General features: G+C 43.6%; 1 protein-coding gene across 1 annotated transcript in view; it reads right to left on the bottom strand.

Moving 5' to 3' along the window:
* Positions 1–25,675, bottom strand: part of MLLT3 (MLLT3 super elongation complex subunit) — a 127,433-nt gene extending 101,758 nt beyond the window's left edge. The window contains exons 1-2 of the mRNA XM_083353100.1: positions 25,427–25,675; positions 23,747–23,927 (exon numbers count right to left, since the gene is read on the bottom strand). Coding sequence (XP_083209226.1) covers positions 23,747–23,927; positions 25,427–25,438 — 193 coding nt within the window. The 5' untranslated portion in view covers positions 25,439–25,675. The remainder of the gene's footprint in view (positions 1–23,746; positions 23,928–25,426) is intronic.
* Positions 25,676–26,969: the final 1,294 nt, after the last annotated feature.

The raw sequence follows: 26,969 nt of genomic DNA, 5'->3' as shown, positions 1-26,969 counted from the left end.
AACCTGAGAGTGCTAGCCTCCCCTTGAGAATATATATTTTTTGTATTGTAAATCTTGAAACTCTGCACAATTTCAATGGCGACTTTTGTATAATATGTAAAGATTATTGACATTATTTGGCTAACTTTTAGAATGCTGAAAATAAAGAGAAAAATATTTTAGTTACTATTTAGAATATTAATTTTACAAGCATTAAAACTGGCTTTTTAATTTAAAGTTGAGTATAATAATAAAAAAAACACCCTGGGATTTTCATCAAAGTATTTGTTGTAAAGATTTGTTTTAAGCTAGCTACTTAATATTAAAATCTCCATTATACTGTTATTTGATGTGTATGTGGGTATTTTATATTATATACAGTACACTACATATATTACATACGTAAATGAAAGAACAAAATAGACAGATGGAGCAAATTTAACAAGAATTAATGTTAACAAATTAGTTAACAAACAAATGTAGAAAAAGAGGAAAAAGGGGGAAAAACAAAAATCTGCATTAGATTTCTGACCTCCCTTTTATACATCTACTAATTTGCAATATTTATGCATATTTAGACTACCTTAGAAGCCAAATTGTGATAATATTTGCCTTGCTTTGCAATGAGATGTATGTATGGGAAACACTCTTGGCTTAATTTTAGTTATACTTCTATAGTGTTTGTCTGTTGTTTTTGCCATTGTTGCAAATTATCCAAGTTTAAATCTGCAATCAAATATTGTTGGAATTGTTCTTTTCTTCCAATGTTAAAAAAAATTCACATTTTTATAAACAGATTTCATTACCGTATATACTTGAGTATAAGCCGACTCGAGTATAAGCCGAGACCCCCAATTTCACCCCCAAAAACTGGAAAAAGTTATTGACTCGAGTATAAGCCGATCCGCCGTTCTGCAAGCCTCTGCCGCCAGCAGAGGCTCGATCCGCCATTTTGCAAGCCTGAATACACAGGAATACCCTGTGTGGCCGCGGCTCGTCGGCAGGTCTCCGTTCCTCCTGCCGACCTTTGGGGAGGTTTGGGCGCCTCCCCAAACCTCCCCAAACCTCGGCAGGTCTCCGTTCCTCCGCGCAGACCTGCCGACCTTTGGGGAGGTTTGGGCGCCTCCCCAAACCTCGGCAGGTCTCCGTTCCTCCTGCCGACCTTTGGGGAGGTTTGGGCGCCTCCCCAAACCTCTGCAGGTCTCCGTTCCTCCGCGCAGACCTGCCGACCTTTGGGGAGGTTTGGGCGCCTCCCCAAACCTCCCCAAACCTCGGCAGGTCTCCGTTCCTCCTGCCGAACTTTGGGGAGGTTTGGGCGCCTCCCCAAACCTCGGCAGGTCTCCGTTCCTGTTTGGGGAGGTTTGGGCGCCTCCCCAAACCTCCCCAAACCTCGGCAGGTCTCCGTTCCTCCGCGCAGACCTGCCGACCTTTGGGGAGGTTTGGGCGCCTCCCCAAACGTCCCCAAACCTCGGCAGGTCTCCGTTCCTGTTTGGGGAGCTTTGGGCGCCTCCCCAAACCTCCCCAAACCTCGGCAGGTCTCCGTTCCTCCGCGCAGACCTGCCGACCTTTGGGGAGGTTTGGGCGCCTCCCCAAACGTCCCCAAACCTCGGCAGGTCTCCGTTCCTGTTTGGGGAGGTTTGGGCGCCTCCCCAAACGTCCCCAAACCTCGGCAGGTCTCCGTTCCTCCGCGCAGACCTGCCGACCTTTGGGGAGGTTTGGGCGCCTCCCCAAACGTCCCCAAACCTCGGCAGGTCTCCGTTCCTGTTTGGGGAGGTTTGGGCGCCTCCCCAAACCTCGGCAGGTCTCCGTTCCTCCGCGCAGACCTGCCGACCTTTGGGGAGGTTTGGGCGCCTCCCCAAACGTCCCCAAACCTCGGCAGGTCTCCGTTCCTGTTTGGGGAGGTTTGGGCGCCTCCCCAAACGTCCCCAAACCTCGGCAGGTCTCCGTTCCTCCGCGCAGACCTGCCGACCTTTGGGGAGGTTTGGGCGCCTCCCCAAACGTCCCCAAACCTCGGCAGGTCTCCGTTCCTGTTTGGGGAGGTTTGGGCGCCTCCCCAAACCTCCCCAAACCTCGGCAGGTCTCCGTTCCTCCGCGCAGACCTGCCGACCTTTGGGGAGGTTTGGGCGCCTCCCCAAACGTCCCCAAACCTCGGCAGGTCTCCGTTCCTGTTTGGGGAGGTTTGGGCGCCTCCCCAAACGTCCCCAAACCTCGGCAGGTCTCCGTTCCTCCGCGCAGACCTTCCGACCTTTGGGGAGGTTTGGGCGCCTCCCCAAACGTCCCCAAACCTCGGCAGGTCTCCGTTCCTTTTTGGGGAGGTTTGGGCGCCTCCCCAAACCTCGGCAGGTCTCCGTTCCTCCGCGCAGACCTGCCGACCTTTGGGGAGGTTTGGGCGCCTCCCCAAACGTCCCCAAACCTCGGCAGGTCTCCGTTCCTGTTTGGGGAGGTTTGGGCGCCTCCCCAAACGTCCCCAAACCTCGGCAGGTCTCCGTTCCTCCGCGCAGACCTGCCGACCTTTGGGGAGGTTTGGGCGCCTCCCCAAACGTCCCCAAACCTCGGCAGGTCTCCGTTCCTGTTTGGGGAGGTTTGGGCGCCTCCCCAAACCTCCCCAAACCTCGGCAGGTCTCCGTTCCTCCGCGCAGACCTGCCGACCTTTGGGGAGGTTTGGGCGCCTCCCCAAACGTCCCCAAACCTCGGCAGGTCTCCGTTCCTGTTTGGGGAGGTTTGGGCGCCTCCCCAAACGTCCCCAAACCTCGGCAGGTCTCCGTTCCTCCGCGCAGACCTGCCGACCTTTGGGGAGGTTTGGGCGCCTCCCCAAACGTCCCCAAACCTCGGCAGGTCTCCGTTCCTGTTTGGGGAGGTTTGGGCGCCTCCCCAAACCTCCCCAAACCTCGGCAGGTCTCCGTTCCTGTTTGGGGAGGTTTGGGCGCCTCCCCAAACCTCCCCAAACCTCGGCAGGTCTCCGTTCCTCCGCGCAGACCTGCCGACCTTTGGGGAGGTTTGGGCGCCTCCCCAAACGTCCCCAAACCTCGGCAGGTCTCCGTTCCTGTTTGGGGAGGTTTGGGCGCCTCCCCAAACGTCCCCAAACCTCGGCAGGTCTCCGTTCCTGTTTGGGGAGGTTTGGGCGCCTCCCCAAACCTCCCCAAACCTCGGCAGGTCTCCGTTCCTCCGCGCAGACCTGCCGACCTTTGGGGAGGTTTGGGCGCCTCCCCAAACGTCCCCAAACCTCGGCAGGTCTCCGTTCCTGTTTGGGGAGGTTTGGGCGCCTCCCCAAACCTCCCCAAACCTCCCCAAACCTCGGCAGGTCTCCGTTCCTCCGCGCAGACCTGCCGAGGTTTGGGGAGGCGCCCAATCCTCCCCAAAGGTCGGCAGGAAGAACGGAGACCTGCCGAGGTTTGGGGAGGTTTGGGGAGGCGCCCAAACCTCCCCAAAGGTCGGCAGGTCTGCGCGGAGGAACGGAGACCTGCCGAGGTTTGGGGACGTTTGGGGAGGCGCCCAAACCTCCCCAAACAGGAACGGAGACCTGCCGAGGTTTGGGGACGTTTGGGGAGGCGCCCAAACCTCCCCAAAGGTCGGCAGGTCTGCGCGGAGGAACGGAGACCTGTCGAGGTTTGGGGACGTTTGGGGAGGCGCCCAAACCTCCCCAAACAGGAACGGAGACCTGCCGAGGTTTGGGGACGTTTGGGGAGGCGCCCAAACCTCCCCAAAGGTCGGCAGGTCTGCGCGGAGGAACGGAGACCTGCCGAGGTTTGGGGACGTTTGGGGAGGCGCCCAAACCTCCCCAAACAGGAACGGAGACCTGCCGAGGTTTGGGGAGGTTTGGGGAGGCGCCCAAACCTCCCCAAACAGGAACGGAGACCTGCCGAGGTTTGGGGACGTTTGGGGAGGCGCCCAAACCTCCCCAAAGGTCGGCAGGTCTGCGCGGAGGAACGGAGACCTGCCGAGGTTTGGGGACGTTTGGGGAGGCGCCCAAACCTCCCCAAACAGGAACGGAGACCTGCCGAGGTTTGGGGACGTTTGGGGAGGCGCCCAAACCTCCCCAAAGGTCGGCAGGTCTGCGCGGAGGAACGGAGACCTGCCGAGGTTTGGGGACGTTTGGGGAGGCGCCCAAACCTCCCCAAACAGGAACGGAGACCTGCCGAGGTTTGGGGACGTTTGGGGAGGCGCCCAAACCTCCCCAAAGGTCGGCAGGTCTGCGCGGAGGAACGGAGACCTGCCGAGGTTTGGGGAGGTTTGGGGAGGCGCCCAAACCTCCCCAAACAGGAACGGAGACCTGCCGAGGTTTGGGGACGTTTGGGGAGGCGCCCAAACCTCCCCAAAGGTCGGCAGGTCTGCGCGGAGGAACGGAGACCTGCCGAGGTTTGGGGAGGTTTGGGGAGGCGCCCAAACCTCCCCAAACAGGAACGGAGACCTGCCGAGGTTTGGGGACGTTTGGGGAGGCGCCCAAACCTCCCCAAACAGGAACGGAGACCTGCCGAGGTTTGGGGACGTTTGGGGAGGCGCCCAAACCTCCCCAAAGGTCGGCAGGTCTGCGCGGAGGAACGGAGACCTGCCGAGGTTTGGGGAGGTTTGGGGAGGCGCCCAAACCTCCCCAAACAGGAACGGAGACCTGCCGAGGTTTGGGGACGTTTGGGGAGGCGCCCAAACCTCCCCAAAGGTCGGCAGGTCTGCGCGGAGGAACGGAGACCTGCCGAGGTTTGGGGAGGTTTGGGGAGGCGCCCAAACCTCCCCAAACAGGAACGGAGACCTGCCGAGGTTTGGGGACGTTTGGGGAGGCGCCCAAACCTCCCCAAAGGTCGGCAGGTCTGCGCGGAGGAACGGAGACCTGCCGAGGTTTGGGGAGGTTTGGGGAGGCGCCCAAACCTCCCCAAACAGGAACGGAGACCTGCCGAGGTTTGGGGACGTTTGGGGAGGCGCCCAAACCTCCCCAAAGGTCGGCAGGTCTGCGCGGAGGAACGGAGACCTGCCGAGGTTTGGGGAGGTTTGGGGAGGCGCCCAAACCTCCCCAAACAGGAACGGAGACCTGCCGAGGTTTGGGGACGTTTGGGGAGGCGCCCAAACCTCCCCAAACAGGAACGGAGACCTGCCGAGGTTTGGGGACGTTTGGGGAGGCGCCCAAACCTCCCCAAAGGTCGGCAGGTCTGCGCGGAGGAACGGAGACCTGCCGAGGTTTGGGGAGGTTTGGGGAGGCGCCCAAACCTCCCCAAACAGGAACGGAGACCTGCCGAGGTTTGGGGACGTTTGGGGAGGCGCCCAAACCTCCCCAAAGGTCGGCAGGTCTGCGCGGAGGAACGGAGACCTGCCGAGGTTTGGGGAGGTTTGGGGAGGCGCCCAAACCTCCCCAAACAGGAACGGAGACCTGCCGAGGTTTGGGGACGTTTGGGGAGGCGCCCAAACCTCCCCAAAGGTCGGCAGGTCTGCGCGGAGGAACGGAGACCTGCCGAGGTTTGGGGAGGTTTGGGGAGGCGCCCAAACCTCCCCAAACAGGAACGGAGACCTGCCGAGGTTTGGGGACGTTTGGGGAGGCGCCCAAACCTCCCCAAAGGTCGGCAGGTCTGCGCGGAGGAACGGAGACCTGCCGAGGTTTGGGGAGGTTTGGGGAGGCGCCCAAACCTCCCCAAACAGGAACGGAGACCTGCCGAGGTTTGGGGACGTTTGGGGAGGCGCCCAAACCTCCCCAAAGGTCGGCAGGTCTGCGCGGAGGAACGGAGACCTGCCGAGGTTTGGGGAGGTTTGGGGAGGCGCCCAAACCTCCCCAAACAGGAACGGAGACCTGCCGAGGTTTGGGGAGGTTTGGGGAGGCGCCCAAACCTCCCCAAACAGGAACGGAGACCTGGGGAGGTTTGGGGAGGCGCCCAAACCTTCCCAAACGTCGGCAGGTCTGCGCGGAGGAACGGAGACCTGCCGAGGTTTGGGGAGGTTTGGGGAGGCGCCCAAACCTCCCCAAACAGGAACGGAGACCTGCCGAGGTTTGGGGACGTTTGGGGAGGCGCCCAAACCTCCCCAAAGGTCGGCAGGTCTGCGCGGAGGAACGGAGACCTGCCGAGGTTTGGGGAGGTTTGGGGAGGCGCCCAAACCTCCCCAAACAGGAACGGAGACCTGCCGAGGTTTGGGGACGTTTGGGGAGGCGCCCAAACCTCCCCAAACAGGAACGGAGACCTGCCGAGGTTTGGGGACGTTTGGGGAGGCGCCCAAACCTCCCCAAAGGTCGGCAGGTCTGCGCGGAGGAACGGAGACCTGCCGAGGTTTGGGGAGGTTTGGGGAGGCGCCCAAACCTCCCCAAACAGGAACGGAGACCTGCCGAGGTTTGGGGACGTTTGGGGAGGCGCCCAAACCTCCCCAAAGGTCGGCAGGTCTGCGCGGAGGAACGGAGACCTGCCGAGGTTTGGGGAGGCGCCCAAACCTCCCCAAACAGGAACGGAGACCTGCCGAGGTTTGGGGACGTTTGGGGAGGCGCCCAAACCTCCCCAAAGGTCGGCAGGTCTGCGCGGAGGAACGGAGACCTGCCGAGGTTTGGGGAGGTTTGGGGAGGCGCCCAAACCTCCCCAAACAGGAACGGAGACCTGCCGAGGTTTGGGGACGTTTGGGGAGGCGCCCAAACCTCCCCAAAGGTCGGCAGGTCTGCGCGGAGGAACGGAGACCTGCCGAGGTTTGGGGAGGTTTGGGGAGGCGCCCAAACCTCCCCAAACAGGAACGGAGACCTGCCGAGGTTTGGGGACGTTTGGGGAGGCGCCCAAACCTCCCCAAACAGGAACGGAGACCTGCCGAGGTTTGGGGACGTTTGGGGAGGCGCCCAAACCTCCCCAAAGGTCGGCAGGTCTGCGCGGAGGAACGGAGACCTGCCGAGGTTTGGGGAGGTTTGGGGAGGCGCCCAAACCTCCCCAAACAGGAACGGAGACCTGCCGAGGTTTGGGGACGTTTGGGGAGGCGCCCAAACCTCCCCAAAGGTCGGCAGGTCTGCGCGGAGGAACGGAGACCTGCCGAGGTTTGGGGAGGTTTGGGGAGGCGCCCAAACCTCCCCAAACAGGAACGGAGACCTGCCGAGGTTTGGGGACGTTTGGGGAGGCGCCCAAACCTCCCCAAAGGTCGGCAGGTCTGCGCGGAGGAACGGAGACCTGCCGAGGTTTGGGGAGGTTTGGGGAGGCGCCCAAACCTCCCCAAACAGGAACGGAGACCTGCCGAGGTTTGGGGACGTTTGGGGAGGCGCCCAAACCTCCCCAAAGGTCGGCAGGTCTGCGCGGAGGAACGGAGACCTGCCGAGGTTTGGGGAGGTTTGGGGAGGCGCCCAAACCTCCCCAAACAGGAACGGAGACCTGCCGAGGTTTGGGGACGTTTGGGGAGGCGCCCAAACCTCCCCAAAGGTCGGCAGGTCTGCGCGGAGGAACGGAGACCTGCCGAGGTTTGGGGAGGTTTGGGGAGGCGCCCAAACCTCCCCAAACAGGAACGGAGACCTGCCGAGGTTTGGGGAGGTTTGGGGAGGCGCCCAAACCTCCCCAAACAGGAACGGAGACCTGGGGAGGTTTGGGGAGGCGCCCAAACCTTCCCAAACGTCGGCAGGTCTGCGCGGAGGAACGGAGACCTGCCGAGGTTTGGGGAGGCGCCCAAACCTCCCCAAAGGTCGGCAGGAGGAACGGAGACCTGCCGAGGTTTGGGGAGGTTTGGGGAGGCGCCCAAACCTCCCCAAAGGTCGGCAGGAGGAACGGAGACCTGCCGAGGTTTGGGGAGGTTTGGGGAGGCGCCCAAACCTCCCCAAACGTCGGCAGGTCTGCGCGGAGGAACGGAGACCTGCCGAGGTTTGGGGAGGCGCCCAAACCTCCCCAAACGTCGGCAAGTCTCCGTTCCTCCGCGCCCTGCCTGCCTGCTTCTTTCCGCTGCGGAAAGAAGCAGGCAGGCAAGGCGCGGAGTTTGGGGAGGTGCGCGCGCACCTCCCCAAACCTCCCCAAACTTCGGCAGGTCTCGGACGGCGGTGGCTTGGGAGAGGTGCGGGCGATCCCGGAAGCACCAAAGCCTCGGCCGCGCACAAGTCCTCGGTAAGTTTTTTTTTGTTGACTGGAGTATAAGCCGAAGTGGAATTTTTCAGCCCAAAAAGTGGGCTGAAAAATTCGGCTTATACTCAAGTATATACGGTAAATTATCATGTTTCTTGTTGATTTTATTTCTGAGATTATACCTAGTAATAAAAGTTGTGGTTTCATTCTGAATTTAACTTACAGTATTTGTTGCATTATAATATGGAGGATTTTATAGTACTTTTGAGGGTTTTTTATATGCCCACCACATATGGTAAGATTTTTCTTCTGTTTCAGGACATTTCCAAAATTTATTACTGTATGATTCAGAACTGTAGCGAGAATTTTACAAGAATGGAAAAAAACATGTCAATCAATTGATATGAAGTGGGAAAAGATCTAGTCAAAGAACTCCTACAAAATTCTAAAGAGAGAAGTGGGCCTGCTCTTCAAATTTTAAACTGTATCATACAAGATGCTGCCTGTCATAGATAATGGAGTGGGAAAAAACTCACAGATACAAAGGAGGATAAAACTTAAAATGAAAACATTATTAGACAAAATTTGATAAAAGAATGGAATTCCACAGAAGGAATACTCACTCAACAATTTCACCTCTAGCTTCTCCTTCAAATGCTTTCCACCTCAGAGATAATACAGCAAGAAAAATATAATTATATGTGCAGATATGGTTGACTCAGATTCTACGAATAGACTAAAAACACAACAAGAACTATTAAGTGAAGGCTTGAATATACCATGGCCTTATCTATTTACAAATAGTCAAAAATATAAAATCAGATTTCAAGAAGGAGGAACATTAGGGAAAAACAATTTGAAATGCAGATATAAAACCAATATCACCTACTGGGCATATAGATATTTTTTTTACTTAGCTATGATACCAAACAGAATAAAAAACTATAATAAAATGGATGCAAAAGTTTAAAGAAAATGACAGCATAATAAGAAAAATTATGGACTAAATCTATACAATTAACATGAATTTATAGACTAAAGGGAAATTGATATAAAATATTTTGCACATGGTATGCAATCCTTGAGAATTGTTGCTCTCCTGGAAAAAGAGATGCAGCACTTGGGCTGCACAGACTCAGCACTATAACCCCCTATGACACCAAGCAGAAACTCAGTTTATATTAAATATATATGTGCATGTGTATATGTATCTATAGTTTGCACACCTCCAATTCTTGATTTTTTTTCCTAAACAAAAGACACTTCCTGAAATCTGAGAAGGAAAATACCTGGTTGGTACATGTGGTTTTAATTCCAGATAATGTTAATCAGCATCAGCTCTCCATTGTAATCACAGGATTTCAATTAGTCATAACTAACTTCTCACGTTGAAATAAATGTCATTTCAATTTTCAACAGTTTTAAGTACTGTTCTCTTTGTCTTGGTTCAATACCACATTAACTAATTATTAGAGTTTTATGCCTCCGAGTGTTGGTCTCACGGCACTTTACAATAAAAGCACTGACTTAGAATAAATCAAAATTAATAAAACAGTGAATGATTAATTGCAAGCTTACAGAGTCATAACAGATTAGAGCAGCATATGAATTCCATAAATATATAAATAAATGGGCTGCCTTGGACAGAGTAGAAGGTGAGACTAAGGCAAAAAACCCTCAATCCTGGCTCAAGTCTACTAAGCCTGTTGCAAAAAACATTGTTGCATGTGCCAAGGTGATCCAGAAGAACAAGAGTGATTTTTAACAGTAAGCTTGTAAACTACATGTGCAACTAATGGATTGCTGCCAGACCGCACTCCCAACGGCCAGCTTGTCCAGGCAGAGTGGGAGCTTTATGTAATGGAGGCCCCTTGTTAAAGTGCAGTCTGACAGTTTTATTCATGGGAGATCACAGAAGTTAGTTACTGTATCTTAAAGAAACACCGCTCAGCAAATTTTGAGAACACTGAATTAGCTTTCTTTATAGATAAGTACATTTTTCCTCCCTTGATTATAAAGAAACACTTATTTCTAGAATCTGATCTAATCTGCTTCAAGAAAGTAATTTCAAATCTATGTACATTATTTACAACACAGGAGAGCAGATGATTTTTCTGTGGCAACTTCCTTCAAGCTTCCCAGTTTTTTGTATCTTGAGTAGATAAAGTTATAGGTCCTAGGAGTTATGTTGCTGTTTTACCTACATCTACACCACAAAGAAGTTATTTGTTTAGGTAAACTATGATTCAAATAACTGGTAAAGTTAAAGAAAATAATTGGCTAAACACCGTGAGCTGATTTTTTTTTCTATTTACAATATAGGAACCAACCGGACTGTCTAGAATACATTTCTTTGAAATGAATAGGCTGAACTTTAAACTATAAATAACTTTGACTACCATTACCTGTGCAGTCAACAAAGGCAAGTTGTAAAAGAGTTTCTGAGATCACTGAATTGTTACACAGTTTCCTCTTTCAATAAACTAATGACTGCAGGTGTAACAAGTTGTTCCTAATTTGCTTCAGTACAAAGAAAAGTAAGAGAGAAAGATGGGTTGGTTTGTATAACACAGTAACCAACAAGCTATAGCTTATAAATGACAATCTTTCAGGTAACACTGGAAGCTAAAACAAAGAAAACAACATTATCGTTTAGAGCAAACTATGAACCCAGTACCTACTTCATACAACACTGAACAAAACATCAGTGGGGGGGGGGGTGTCTCTCAAAACTTCTTTTTCTTTTATAGTCCACACAAAAATACCCAATGAGATTTAAGAAATTTAGATCCTCAAACATTTTAAAATAAACTACTACAAAAAAAGAATTCCTTGTCTGATAAAATTGGTAAAGATGTTTAGCACAGAATAACCATATGAAAATCTCATCACGTGGGTATTCTAAAAATCTAAAATGCAAACAAAAGCCACAATATCCGTTGCGTGGTAGAACATACTTATAGCGGCACATAACTCTCAAACCCAACAGTTGAAATTCCATCTTGAATGGACATATTGTACTGCTACAATTTATTGAAGTGGGTCAAAGTAGTATAGAAGTACAGCAGTTTTATAGGATAAGTACAATATTAGGAGAGCTTGAGGAAGAGATGGGGCCTCTATTAATGCACCTTCCATAAAATGCTTCCTATGCATAGTTTCCTTTACTCTTCTTTTGGGGGGGGAAACGGTAGAACAATTTGCATTTACAGCTTAGTTCCTCTGTCCCTTTAACTTTTTTCTTCTTCTCTTTTTTATGGTGGATATAAATGACACCAAATTGTCAGATAGGCTGTATGCTACCTATACAAACAGGCCTATTTCTGACAAGCCATAAAACAATTACTGATGAAATTCCTATAAGGTCTCTTGACTCCTAAGCTTGCCTACAAGGCTTCAAAGCTAAATTTCTTTTAGTAGATTTAGGTTAGTGCTAAGGTGAAAAGGAGGAGGAGGAGTGGGAACTTCTTTCTCTACAATTGTTGAAAGGATTTTTTTTTTTGCTTTCTGTCTTCCCTCAAGTTTAGAAAAGAAGACAAATGAAGGTAGGCACTGTATTTGAAACATTTTTTTAAAAAAAACCAACTTCATTTTAGTTCTTCTCACCATTAAAAATAATATGCCTGATTTTTTTTTGAACTGCACTTCACCTTCAGCTGCTTTTAAATCAATGCTCCTTTTGAGTGTATTTCCACAATAAACTTCTTTATTAACCAACTTAATTCACACCTAGCAATGAGGGCTAATGACTATTTCAACATTGTGGCTTGGGATGGTGATCACAGCGGCTGTATTTTATTCCACAAACTCAAAAATGGCATACCTGTTCAAACAACTCTTTGAAATGAGATACATATTTATTCTGTTGCTCTATTTTAGAGTAAACAATAATGGGTTCAATAGTGTAAAAATGTTAAGAAAAACCTTGTAAAAGTGTACGACTGTTTTAATGTTTTATACTGTTCAGGAGCATCAGACACCATTTCTATTCTATACAGGTTCACAAGTTTTTTACACCACATAATTGACAATAACTGATCAACCATTTTAACATTAAAAACATCAGCTTGGCCTTTGTATATCTTTACATCCAATATTATACCATACATATGCTTGTGTTACATATGTAGAACAAAAAAAATGTAGAAGTGAGACTTCTACCTTTGCCAATTCCCTCTTTTTCTTTCTTCCTTCAGTAAAACCAGAAAGAGCAATAAAGTCCTGTATAACTCTGAAATAGTGGTTATTATTTATTAAACACAACTGGTTCCTAGCCTTCTCCTTTGCATGGACTACTATTACATCATCAAAAGCTTTTGCAGATCACCATATGGCCCAATGAAAGTTTCTGGTGAGATCACCCAAAATTTGGGATGTCCTCACCTGAAATCTTACAAGAGTGCACAAATCTCATAATACCGAATGAAAACACCAAAAGTGGATAACCTTAATTAGGCATGTCAAAATATTGTGATCTTTCAGATTTATTTATTTATTTTAATGTAACTAAACTAATTTTCATTTTTTATTTTGACCCTGCAGCACAGACTACTTGTAGAACTCGCATTAGTCATCAATTGGCTTCAAACTACTAAGCATATTTTCCTTTTTGCTTGTTGCATTAATTGTGGTTTAGAATTATGGATAACATTAACTATTTAATTGAAAAGAAATGAAGTAAGAATTACGGTTTAGAACAGTAAAGAAAGAAAACACAGCTGGTACTTACTGGCACAGTTTTATTTCTCCTTAACATATACGTGTCCATGTTTAATCTGATAGTCATAATTTCCACAAACATGATCTATTATATTTATAATATGCTGCCACTACCACCTTTGCATCATATTTTCCTATTATTTACACACAGAATAGGAAGTTTTAACTCAATCCATATTTTATATGTTTATATTTAGCTACAATTTTAAACAAGATTAGAAACTGATATTTTCTCTAAAGATGTATCTAAACAGATTACCCTAAATAAGCAACCTACTCCTTTATATGACAATCTGTATGAAATATATTGATATTGAATATAATTAGACCCATGCAAACACCACAAAAATATAAAATCTCTGTTACCGCTAATACCACAAAAAGCAATCACTGGGGAGAAAAAACTAAAAAAAAAGATATAAAACTAATGCTTATATTCAATAAAACAAATTTATTGAATACATATTTCTGAACTGTTGAAGATAATCCAGAATATAAAAGTATACCAGTTCAATGGTATTTAACCAAATAGTCACTTTGGAAACCAAGTCAGGGTATGTTCTATAGACCAAAAATGGGGATTTATTCATAGATTAAATGTTGGACTTCTTTTTACAACAAACTGCAAAACCTCAGTACTGTCCTCCTTACTTTAGGAATGTTACGAAATCACCATACTGTATTTGTAAATTATATCTTGTGGGGGAAAAAGCTGGCAAAAAAGGAACTAGTTTGAGAATTAAGGATCCAGATTTAAGATGTGCATACAACTGAACCTTTTCTTCATATTTACTAATTATTTTGAACTTTTCATATTTTTTTACAGTATTTCTCTCATCTTGCTCATGCTTATTAGGGGTTCTCTCAGGCACAATAAATGCTTAAAAATTTAACAATTTGCCTTATTTGTTAAACTTTATGATGAATATGTACTATGAAAATGGTTTCCATTTGGAATACATGGAATCAGCTAATAATTGTTACACGGTAGTGCAATAGTTGGCAACATTTACTATAAATTTTTACCTTGCACGTTCTATTAACCTATAATAAAAACCTAGCAAACGGCTGAACATTTTAAAATAGAGCTAAGCTTATAAAATAAGCTTGGATAGAAAAGTTACAAATCAGGTAAATCAGAAACATCCAATATAACTTTACTGTCTATTTCAAAAAAAGAATCATTTTAACTATTAATTTATCAGATGCACATGATTTCTATAAATAATGCTTCTCTCCAATTTCTCTCTATATAGATTCAAATTATATTTTCTTGCATATTAAAACAAGTGAATTTGTAAAAAAGCCTTGAATGATTTATAAAATTTGGCTGTTTGTAACTGTTCTTGACGTCTTTTTAATAAACTGCCTTCCATCACAAAATCATAAAACTATCTTTAGGATAATATTCTGTGTATGCTTTATTAGCTTTCTAACTGCATGTACTTTTCTCCTCACAATTTACATTGGGAGAAACTGGTATTAAATTTGAAAAAGCAGGATTAATCTAACAAATAATACTGTGACTGCTATATAGTAAGCAGTTGGTAATCCTGGACAATATTTTTAATTCTTTGGGCCAAAATGACCGTCTTGTCAGAACATAACACTATTCTTCATGATCATCCCCTAATCTCAGATCTGAATTTGAATCTCAGATCCCTGTAGATACAATAAAATTATGTGTTTTAAAGTCATATATAGTAAACCAGTGCTTTTTTTGTAAAAGAAAAAGGTGCCGGAACTCACCCATGTCATACAACCCGCCTTGCCTACCCTACAAGGTTCCATCCAAAAAAGGTGCCGGAACTCCGTTCTGGGTGTTCTATGACAAAAAAAGCCCTGAGTAAATCTATGTTTTAGTATTAATATTTTCTGGGGTCAGGGGTCTATGCAATCTTTGGATCTTCATCATATTTTCAACTTGAACGTCTGTGACTAATTAGTGTATAAATTCCATTAGGAATCACTTGAACAAAAGAAACCAAGAGCAAATGAAGCAACTGCTTTAAAATGCTTTAAATTAATGTCTTAAATTACTTACATTTACATAAACCACAGAGGGAACCTATATCCATTTTAAATAATATTTTCTAATAATATTTCATTTTTTACTTCAATGACAGAATTAGAGGATTAGTCTAGTCATGCCGGCCACGTGACCACGTGACCACGGAGACATCGGACAAGCGCTGGCTCTTCGGCTTTGATACGGAGATGAGTACCAGCCCCTAGAGTCGGAAACGACTAGCATGCATTTGCGGGGGAACCTTTACCTTTACCTAAACTGTAAAGGAAATCTCAAGTAATAAATTGAAGCTTTTTTATGATTCTTACAGTATCTAAAAAAGCAACTGTGAATATCTCAAGGATATAATAAACAAAAAGAATGGTTGTATTATGTTTATAACATAATTACTGTAAAACTGTAACTTCAAAATGCACTCAGCAACAAAAATTACAACTATTAACTATTTTAATTAAAAACTATACACACACACACAGACAGACAGACATTCTGAGAGACCTACATGGAATGTTTTTTCCAGAAAAATTGAAACCTTCAAAAATATATAACAAACAAGATACACCTTCTTGTTTATGTTGATTTGCTCATAAAAGTATACTAAGAATAAGATTGAAAAGAGTAGATTTTTTTAAAGATAATAAGCATTCACTGATTAAACTCACTTAAGAATTTATTAATAGTTTTAATAATTCTCTGTTAGAAATAGACAAAACATGCATTGTTGCAAGAAACAAAATGAGTTGTGTATTATGGAATGTTGTCTTCTGTAATAAAACAGATACAAAAAGCATTATGTTACAGGGGAAAAAGCAAGGAAGAAGTCAAAGCTAAAAAAAGGTAATTAACCACATTAAACACTGGCTAATCAGCCTCTTTTTCTCAGCTGGAATGCTCCCACAGTAGCAGTATTTCTTCTATCTTTTATTTATCATTTTTATGGATTCTTGGGAATTACAAATTTCCATTTAGTGAACAAAGCCTAGCATTAGACATGTTAATGTATCCTTGAATAGATATATATCAAATATAAAGTAGGTAAGATGTTTAAAATATTTATTTTAAAAGAAAAATTAGATCAATTTTTCACTTTCCCCCCATAAAATAACAGGGGGGGGGAGGAAAAACCTTTTTTCTGAATTTTTCCAGTTTTTCTTTCCAAAGCATCCGTCCATGTTTCTACATCTTTCTTCAACTGTAATTTTCCATCTTATTTGCAAAAATGAAAAAAGGCATCTTTTTTGTTGTTTAGTTGCGAAGTCGTGTCCGACCCATCGTGGTCCCATGGACAACGTTCCTCCAGGCCTCCCTGTTCTCTACCATCTTCTGGAGTCCATTTAAGCTCATGCCTACTGCTTCAGTGACTCCATCCAGCCACCTCATTCTCTGTCGTCCCCTTCTTCTATATAGGTTAAAAACTAGTTTGGGGTATGGTTTTCTATTGAAAAATAGTTCTGTAAAATAGCAAAGTATATCACATTTATTGATGCAATTTATATGTATGTATGTATGTATCTCCCTCTGTGTCTATACACAAAGACATAAAAATTCTCTTCTGTAATGTCTCTCTCTCTCTCTCTCTCTCTCTCTCTCTCTGTGTGTGTGTGTGTGTGTGTGTGTTTGTGTGTGTGTGTGTACATTTGGTTCTGGAGTCAAATACTATGTTTAGTGATTTAATTATACTATTTTGTGGCAACAATTTGATTTCTATTAACTGTCACACCAAAACATATTTGATTAGAATTTGAATTTATGTCTGAGTTGGAAAAATGTAATTATAGGACTTGCACCAAAGAAGCAGTATTTCTGGTAAGTCACAAAATGAAACCATCAGGTGACAAGTTAGGAGATGAAATCATGGTATAGATTCTTAGGTTACATTAAGTACAAATCATATTACAAATACAAATCACGATGTCTAAATTGAGCTAATATTGTCTATATTTTGATTAAACATAAAATTTGGGTTGAACTGAGATTGCCCAAAGGATTATGTTCAAAATTGGTTGGTTATGTTCAAATACATGATGCAGCATGATGCAGCATTCCTACAGTCTATGTACAAATCAGTCACAGGACTTCCATTGACCACCATGAATACAAAAGCCATTATGTATAATCAATGGAAACACTTACTGAATCATTAGGAACTCCTTCAGTAAGATGAAGACAAGGTTCCTAAAGCATATATGTCAGCACATACACGTGAGCACACATACACACACACACACACACACAGGTTTTCTGCTGTTTCTAAATGATTCTGCTTTCTTTCCTCTTTTTTTAAATAGCTACTCTTTCAAATTAGCTTGCAACTATTTAAATTTTATAAAACGTGCAGATGTTTTCAAATCCAACTCAGATTTAAGTTATGTTCATAAAAAAATGAAAGTATGCTTCAATTAACTGAGTCAAAGAGTATACTTTTATTCTCACTGAATTGTACACATGGCATGTACTATATCATGGGTGTCAAACTCGCCATGTCATGTGACGTGTGGCGACGTATCATGACTCTTTTTGCATTGCCGGCAATGGGGTGGGTGTAGATTCGGTATGACAAAACCAGCCCGTAGGCTGGCAGTTTGACACCCCTGTACTATATGGTAAACTTTTATTTTATTCCTTATTTTTTCTGAGTGAGTAGTTACAAATCTTTGGTCCCTTTTCGTCAACCAGAAGGAAGTAGATTATTCACACACTATTTCTTAGCTTCTGGAGATACCATTTTCTAGGTAAGTTTGGTCATCATGCTAAGACATGGTATAGTGTTATATTTGGGTTTGGCTTAAGATGTTATTGAGAACTTAGTCATTATGGTTTGTTTCATTGCTTAATAACTTGTGCAAATATGGCCAATTGTTGCCTAGTCAGAAAACTATGAGAAAGTAAGCCGTAATGATGTGTATACAGACCACTTTCTTTCTGCTTATCTTATTTGCAATTCCCTGGGAGAAAAAGCTCTTTTTTTCTTAGGAAATCAACTACTTCTATGGCAGGATTTTCACTTTCCACATACTGTAGCTCCTACCTTCGGCAGCCTTCCATCTATTTCATTATTCTTATAACTGATTTATTACCCTAACCCAGGGGTAGGCAACCTCGGCTCTTTTATGACTCATGGATTTCAACTCCCAGAATTGCTGAGCTGGCTCAGGAATTCTGGGAGTTGAAGTCCATGAGTCATAAAAGAGCCGAGGTTGCCTACCCCTGCCCTAACCGATGTTCATTTGCTTCAGCAAAATGTAAGCTTTATAGCTAACATTTGTATCATGGGTTTTAAAAGCTGGCTTCATTTAATTATTATTGAATTACAGAAGAAACAAAAATATCACTAAGTAAATAATCATTGATTTACACAACAGAAATTCTACAAGTCTAGTTTTAAAGGAAAGTATTTGTAGCTCAGGGCTGAAATGAGGAGTCCTTGGTGCTCTCCGAGCTTGGCTGTTTTCTTGCAGATTTTTCATTACTCAAACTAGGTAACGTAATCATCACGAAATGTCTGCAAGAGAAGAACCAAGTTCAGAGAGCACCAAGGACCTCTCAAGTCTAGCTTTGATAATAAGTTATCAAAGATATTTGGTAAAAGTTATCAAAGATATTTGGTAAGTTATCAGATATTTGGTTAAAAAAATCACATAGTAATATACATTACCACCGTTTGTCCAAAGCCAGAAAGTGTAGAAAAGCAATCTACAGCAGAAGTAAAACAAATTGGTTGCAAGAACAAATTGAAAATGTTTTTCTTAGCATGAAAAAATCATCATACCTAATTGCAACTCTAAGTAATCAGTTAGAATTAATGACGTCAGAGAGAACTAGTAAACTCTTCATTTTGACAATATATTCACAAATTTAACATCTTATTGAAATGTAACAACTTTCATAAGGTGCATCCTTTTTCAATAATAATAGAATTATTCTAAATCAACCTGAATTAAATTTTAACATTGTTTAAACATGTTTATGTAATTTTCTTTCCTTTTCATTTCTAGAAGGGGTACAAATACCACAAATTATAAAATTATAAAATATTTTGATGTGTGTATAACACATAGGACCCCGTCTGGCAGAATGCTAAACCAAGGATGGTTAGGATGGTCTGCATGAATCATTGTGAACTATGGACTTGCAAACCAACTCTGGGTGGTCCTGAAAGGATGTGGGAAAATTATTTCAAAAATTTTAATAATCTATTACAGTCTTTGCTAACCGTTTTTATTATGGCTTGGTTATTTGAAGCAATTAAGTTACTAATATATGCTCTAATAAAACAGGTAAAGTTTGTTAATTAAAGCTCAGAGTAAAAGTTTTTGATCACCTCTTTCAAGTGTCTCGTGAGGAATGAAAGAAAATGAGCTAAGGACTAACCACAGCTTATGTATATATTTGTTGTGTTTGTTTAAATAAAGAGCACCGCCCCTAAAAAATTTCATTACAAAAATACTGCAGCGTTCAGGAGATACCTGGGGAACCACCAGCAGAAGCTGTTTATGTGATGCTAATTGTCTGATTTTTTTGTGCTCCTTCACCTAATATGGAGGAAATTAGCAACACAATAATTAACCATGCTTTGTGGATGCCATCTTTGTTTTAGATGTTGCTTCATTGGCCACTTTTTTGTTTCATACTGTATTTCAGTGATTTTAACATAGTTTGGGATGATATTTGGAAATATATCTCACTATAGTCATGGATTGTCCATGTCAGATAATTCAAAGCATGTTCTGAATTCAGCTGATTAACAATTAACATCTACCCAATACATTTCTCACCCATATGACAGACACGGAGTTATTCATGCTTTATCAATTTGCACATTAAGGATTTCAGCATTCACTTAAGATTGAAATTCTTATTTTGATTTTTCATGTATACTTAAATCATCTTAACTTCAACTCTGAAAATATTTCCGCCTAAGCATTTTGGGGTACTTAGAGAAAAATACAATAATATAACTACAAAACATAATCAGATAATTCTATTTGCTGGACTGGTAAGTATTAAAATGACTTCCTGATACTTCTGCAAAAAAGTAAACAGAATTTTAGCTATTAAATATGCAGGAGCTAAAAACAATGGACTCGGGTAAGATTTAAATAAATAAATGGGAAAGTGTGGCCCACATCCCAAGATTGTGAGATGTCATGGAATATAGAATTTCATTACCAGAATTAGTATTAACTTGTGCTTGTGTGATATAAGGGCAGAGAAGCACATGGTTGCCACTTGGTAGCAGTTGCATATTCATTATAATTTCCAACAGTTCTGAGTTTATAAATGGTCAGGAGCACTACATGAACTGGTAAGACATATTGTTTTTATTTTGCTATGTTATCTAAAAGATTATTTATTAATGAATTGATGAAGTACAGATTAGAAAAAACCTAAATAGCTATTTCCTGTGAAGTGGCTGCATTGTAAGTTAGCTGCATTTTCTTTTGATTCAACCTGTGTGCTTAAGATAATGATCTAAACAGCAAGTAATTTGTTGGTATAATGAAAGGAGGTCATTACTCCTTATTAATTGTTGCTTGTATTGATAACACATTTTATTTTGATTACCAACTCACAGTTGAACCTTTAACAATCCATTTAGTGTCAGTGCTTCAATCAAAGAACTAGTAATATATGAGGGGGAGTATATGAAACTGTACTTCTACATCATTTAGATATATATAAAACACAGTGAACAAAACATTTTTCTTAAAATAAATTTCAGCTGTGATCCACCTAACCCGCTATGATAAACAATTGCAAACACACAACTTCATTTGGAGGGAAGACTAAAACAATCTCTATGAGAAGAAACAGCAAAATGTATAAATGGAAGGAATACAGAGATTCATCTCTGTACTATTTAATGTCTTTCTAGGCTAATGAAGTATATTTTTTGAATATAAGCCCATTAGGTTTTCTGCAAGCTTTGAGTTCAAGCATGCACTAATCTTCGTTAAAGAAAATCATATGAAACAGGAAAAACAGACAATCTCGATTAAAAGCACTCTTTATTTGTAATTAAGCTATTACTATTAGTTTATTCTTGGTGTTATCACCTAATCATTTATTTCCAGTATATCAGCCAAACAGATATAAAACAACTCACCATTGATTGCGCTTAATCCATAAATATACTTTATTTTTATTGATCATCACTACTTCAACAAAGAACCATTTAATCCAAATAATTTTGTCTTGCTTTAAAGATTCTCTTTTTCACTCATCTGCCTTTGTAACAGGCTATCTATTTCTAACGTTTATTTCCCTACCAAAAAAGAAAGGAAAAGAGACTGGTTCAACATTAATGCAGCACTATATTGACATTAGCAGCTATTGCTCAGTGCTTAATAAAATTAAGTATTTTAAGATATATGATCTGATGGCCTAGTATGTTATAAAATATGAAACAGAAAATACATGACAAATACTAATCATAGCAAACCAACTGGTTAATGCTAAAGAGTCACACCAAAAGTCTATCCAGTTTGGCACTTCGTTTACATGAGCTAGCCAGATGCTAATGGAACATCTACAGATAGGACAAAAGCACAGCATCACTGTTCTTCTTGGGTTCCTCTGCAACTGGAATTCAAAGGAGTAATGTGTCTGATAAAAAAGGGCAATCTTTTCCCCTGGAGAGGGGATCCAAAGTAACTTCCATAAATGGTAGCTTGATCCCAATGGTTTCAGACTATAAATATACACTCACCCAACATCATTTTAAGATTACTTTAACAGTAACAGAGATAGAAATGTGGTGAGACAGTGGAATACATCAATATCTTACTATATACAAAAGAAAATAACTTAGAGAGCACCAAGAAATCTACATTTTAATTGTTTGTGTCCTCAATTGAAAATAAAATCCTATTTACCAACTAAATTATCTTGCATGAGGCAGGAAATAGCAAATAAACAATAACGATCAAACAAAAGCCATGAAAATTCATAAATTACAACTCAGAATTTAAGGAAAACATGTTCTCTATTAATAGTTTACTCTAAGTGTATAACACAGCTATCCAGGGACAACCTGTTGCACATTCTATATTACCAAATTTAATGTAACAGGAACCCTCAGCAATGTAGTACATACATGCAGAAACTTAGCTACTTGTACCAATTACACACATCTTTGCACATTCCGGACTATAGTGAATATTTATTTATTTATTTATTTAGTTAGTTATATTTATATACCGCCCTATTCCCTGAGGACTCAGGGCAGTTTACAGGGAATTAAAAATCCAAAATACAAAAATTAAGAATATATTCACTTAGCAACAATCAGACCTATGTTACAAAAATCATGTTTCCTAAGATTGGACAGAAAGTTATTCACTTTGAGGAATGGAGGCAAATCATCATCAGCATAGATGCAGGATTTTAATACTTAATTCCTATTCATATTAGGACGTCTCACTGATTTTTAAACACTTACATCTGAATAGCTAACACCAAAGATTGGATTGCACTAAAAAACTAAGGAACTTCTTACTACGAATGTTAATGATAAGACCTCATTTACGATGCAAAAAGAAATTTATCCAAACTTCTTACATCTCTTGGTGAGAATTATATCTGCACTACAGTTTCGAGAAACATGTTTCTAACACATATAAGAGGAAAAATAATTAAACCAAACCTTAAAAAGACATTGTACAGGCAGGTATTTCTCATATTGAAGTCAAATATGTATCATGGGAAAAACAGTATCAGTGGAAATTTTGGCAAAAGTCAAGGTGGAACATAAAACAATATTATTAGCAATACATATGATAATTCAGTAAAACTGTTCAAGAATTACAAAAAACAAATCAAGCAGGGGGGAGGAAAACAATATATAACTTACAGAAACTGGTACCCATAGATGCTACAACACTTCAAATAATCAATCTGAAAAGATGAAAAAGCTTACAAATCCTACCATTTCTTCCCATCCTTTCCCTTCACAATTCACAATTCAATAATTCTCAACGCCTCTAAGCAAAATGGATTTATTAGGATGCTATTTTAAAAGACCACAGGAGTTCTATATGCCAATAAAGATTAGACAAACAATAACTGCTAACCATTGTGCATACTCAGATAAACAAACCTGTTCACAAACAAAGTACCTTATTGTATTCCTACTGTTACCTCCACTAATCCAACTAAAATAGTCAAGACAACAGCTTGCAGGTCATGAAATGAAATGAAAATTGAAAACACAGGCTTCCTAAACCTCTTGAAATCAATGGAAAAATCACTTTCATCCTTCTGTGTTTTGGAGCCACTTAAGTGTTCGCAATATTTTTTTTGTCGTATGTTGACTTTTTAACTGTATGCTGAATCAATACAAACTGGAGATCATAATCCAAGCAGTGAAAAAACAAAGACTAAACAGTTATTCATCCTAAAACTTGCAAACTCAATACTTTAGATAACACTTTGCCAATACAAGAACACACAGAATCCAAGAGAAACTATAAAAAGGGTACCAAATAAAGAATATTACTCAACATTACTCTGCTTACTTCTAGTGAAAGGTAGAACCATAAACACTGCAGCTGAAAACAATAAGTGGCAACAACACTACATGTATCACAAATGAATTAAAATATTTGCCCCCACGGCAGGGAGTAAAGGTCAAAACCTATAGCAAAAACTGAACCAGACATATTATTCAAATAAATAGTATTAACAAAAAAAGTCCAGATATTAGTTGCTTCATTGTAAAAGGAAGCTCATGTCCCTGTCCCTCATCTCACAGAAGCTGCAGCAAACCATCATCCACCTCCAAAGGTGGTCAAAAAGTATTGCCCTCAGGTGTACATCACCCTGATTTTCCACTAAGCAATTGTTTCCAAAAAAAAAAAAAGCTGCACCTCTACCCCACCAAACCCTTTGCGGAGAATAACCAGGGTTTCAGATCATGAAAGCAAGAGTGTGGAGTTTGAAAGTGGAAAGGAACCGTTTGGTTTTCTTTTAGTCCCTTATGCAAACCTATTAAAAGAGAGATCAGATGGGAGACACCTTTGTCCTGGAGCCTTACCTCTTTTTGGCCTAGGGAAGCTGTCATGCAAGTGAAAAACGACTTTCTCCACAAAGTGCTGAATGTTACTATGCTCGGGTCCTCTAACAAATACCATCCAGTCGTGAGTAAAACCTTCCACGGTGGGTTTCTTCCTCACCTGGGCTCGATGGCCAAGCTCCAGTTTCACCTGAACAGCACACTGGGCACAGAAAGAGAGAGAGGGAGAGGGAGAGGGAGAGGGAGAGAGAGAGAGAGAGAGAGAGAGAGAGAGAAGAGAGGGGATAACAATGAGTACCAGAGAAAAAGCAAGGATACCTTCCCCCCCTCCTCCTTCCCTCAACTCCATTCCTGTAGATTTCAAGGTTCCCTGAAAAGGACAAAAAGAAAACACACACACACACACACACACAAAGAAAATAGCCGCCTGCTTATGGATGGAGGGCAATTCTCTGACTTTTAAAGAGACCTCCTTCATTGCCAGGAGGAGAGCAGCTGGGATTGTAACGGAATGCAGGCAACCTCCAGGCCAGGGCTGGGTACAAGATTTGGGGTCAGGGGGACATGGGGCAAAGAGGGAGGGAAGAAGGGGAGAAGAGAACTAATTTCTACGGGGGGGGGGATTCATTCCCACAAGAAGCCATGCCCCCCCAAAAAAGAGAGCGAGCGAGCAGCGGACTAAATGCTACTATTATTTCGTATGGGGAGGGGGCGAGGCTTGTCGGATTTTCCAGGGGGGCTGCCGGCATTTTCAAGCGCCGTTCGGAAGGCGCTCCCTCGGACCGGAGATCGCCTCAAAGTCAACGGCGGAGGGGGGGGGAGAAAGAACCAAGGAAAGGAGGTGCTGCGACTGAAGTAGTTTCCAAAAAAAAAAACCCAACAAAACCCTTTTTTGGGTTGTTGTTTTTTTTTTGTTTTTCAGGAGAAGGAGCTTCTCGCCGCCCGCCTCACCGTCACGCGCGGGCATATCCACACACACACACAGAGAGAGAGACACGGGCAGGCAGGCATACACCTAGCCCCGCGCAGCCAAGAGGAAGACTTATCGGGGGAAGGGTGGGAAAGGGGTGCCGCCAGCTGTCAAGAAAGCCACGCCGAGAGAGAGAGAGAGAGAGAGAGAGAGAGAGAGTCAGAGAGAGAGAGAGAGAGAGAGAGAGAGGGATAGAGAGAGGGAGGAAAAAAACGCACCATCCTGAGAGGCGCCTTTCCCGAGCGGCTGAGCCCGTTTCCCCCCCACCCCTCGCGACTGTACTCACGGCTCCCGCCCCCCTCCCCTCCCCTCCCCGGGCGCGCGGCGGAGGCGGGCTGCTGCTGCTGCTGCCGCCGCCGCCACTGCCGCTGCAGAAATATGGCTGGGTTATTATCCGCCTCCAGTGGGGGTGCGTGCGCGCGCGCTCCGTGCGATTGCACAGCGAGGAGGGGAGAGAGAGAGAGAGAGAGAGAGAGAGAGAGAGAGGCGCGCGCGCGCGGGGGGGGGAGCTGGGGGGGGGAAAGAGACGAAGAGGAAGCAGCACGCGAGAGAAGGGTTGGCGGCATCGTCCCCCCCTCTCTCCCTCCCTCCCTCCCTCCCTCTCTTTCACCAACCTCTCGCTATATAATTGGCAGCGCTGGAAGAAGAAGAAGGGGAAGGGCAGGAGGAGGAGGGGGGGAAGGAAAGACGGAGAGGAGGAGGAGGGGGGGTTGCTCTTCGCCTGTACTCACCGAATTGGCCATGCCTGGGGGCCTTGGGGGGGGGTGTCTTCAGCTCTCCCCGCCCCCACCCTTTCAGCTCTAATTCATGAAGAGACGGAAAACGCGCGCAGGAAAGGAAAGCCCATGGCCGACGGTTTCGCTCGCTTTCGCTCCGAGGCTCCTTATTTTTATATGTATATATTTTTTCCGCCCGCTGATAGCACTGCTGCTGCCGCCGCCACCGCCGCCTTCTTCCTTGTCTGTCGCTCGCTCGCTCGCTCCTTATTAAACTAAAGCCCCCGGCTCTGGCTGCTTGCGAGCCTAGCGAGAGCATGCGCCCTGCTGCACTCCTGTGCCAATTCCTGACACTCTCACGGATACAACACCGGGCCAAAAGAGGAAAGCGGGAGGAGGGGGGGGAGGAAAAGGGGAGGGAGTATGGGGTGGTGAAGAGAAAAGAGGCAGAGCCAATCAGAAGCAACCAGGAGTCCGGTATAATAATAATAATAATAATAACAATAATAATAATAATAAAAACAATAATAATAATAATATAATAATAATAATAAAAACAATAATAATAATATAATATAATAATAATAATAATAATAATAATAATAATAATAAAATAATAAATAATAATAATAAGCAATGATCGGAAGAAAAGATTGGAGGAAAGCCGCGTGCAGGTCGGGGCCGTGCGAGGCGCGCAGCGTGCCAGCCTCCCCGCCCCGCCGTGCACACTGCCGGGCACACTTAAAGTAACAGGTTTATTGAACGGAGGGTGTGGGGAGAGGTGGGAGAGCCGAAAACTGCCCAACCTCAACAAAAAAAACAGTAAAAGTCCTGGGATCTGACAATAATAATAATAAAAAAACGGATTAAAAACTGCTGGCGTGTAACCGTACGTCTAGAACCCTTTTTTTTAAAGCCGGTAGCGAAAAGGGTGGGAAAGAGAGCGGGGGGGGGAGGGGAGGGTCTTCTTTTGGGTGATGAGGCAAAAACGGCTGGAGTTTCCCCTCGGGTAGAGTTTTTCTTTTAATGGAGACAAAAGGTCTTTTTTTTAATAAGAACTGGGAGAAGGAAGGAGGGTGTGTGCGTGTGTGCCTTTCAAAAACATCTTGGGATTCCTGCGTTACTTCGGCGGTTGCCAATTCGTGTTGTAAAGCGACACCGAAACGACGTCGGTGTGCGTTTTTTTTTTTTTTGTACAGAGGGATTGGAAAAGTGCTCGTGGAAGAAAATCAAGTGCCTTCAAATCAAATAAAGGTGTGCGACTGGAAAACTGAAGCAACTTGTAACGGCGTTCATTTTAAGGATAAGAGCGAAGCCAAAGAAAGACTTTTTCCTTAGATCACAATTAGTGTTCTTTAAGTCAGTAACTAAGCATTGATTGATTCCAGTATAAAATTAGCTGTGGGATTTACTGGTGAGATGAATAGGTTAAGAAATGAAGGAATGGAGAGAGGTCCTGCTCGAAGGCCTGCTGGCAGATCTGGGCTGTTGTCTCTAAACCCACCTTACAAGATTCTGTTTTACCAAAAAAAAAAAAAAAGTACAAACAAGAGATTCA

The sequence above is a fragment of the Vipera ursinii genome (genome assembly GCF_947247035.1).
Source record: "Vipera ursinii genome assembly, chromosome: 2".
In the NCBI taxonomy this organism is placed as follows: Eukaryota; Metazoa; Chordata; class Lepidosauria; order Squamata; family Viperidae; genus Vipera; species Vipera ursinii.
The sequence above is the reverse complement of the archived record's forward strand: the minus strand, read 5'-3'. Positions and strand labels throughout refer to the sequence as shown.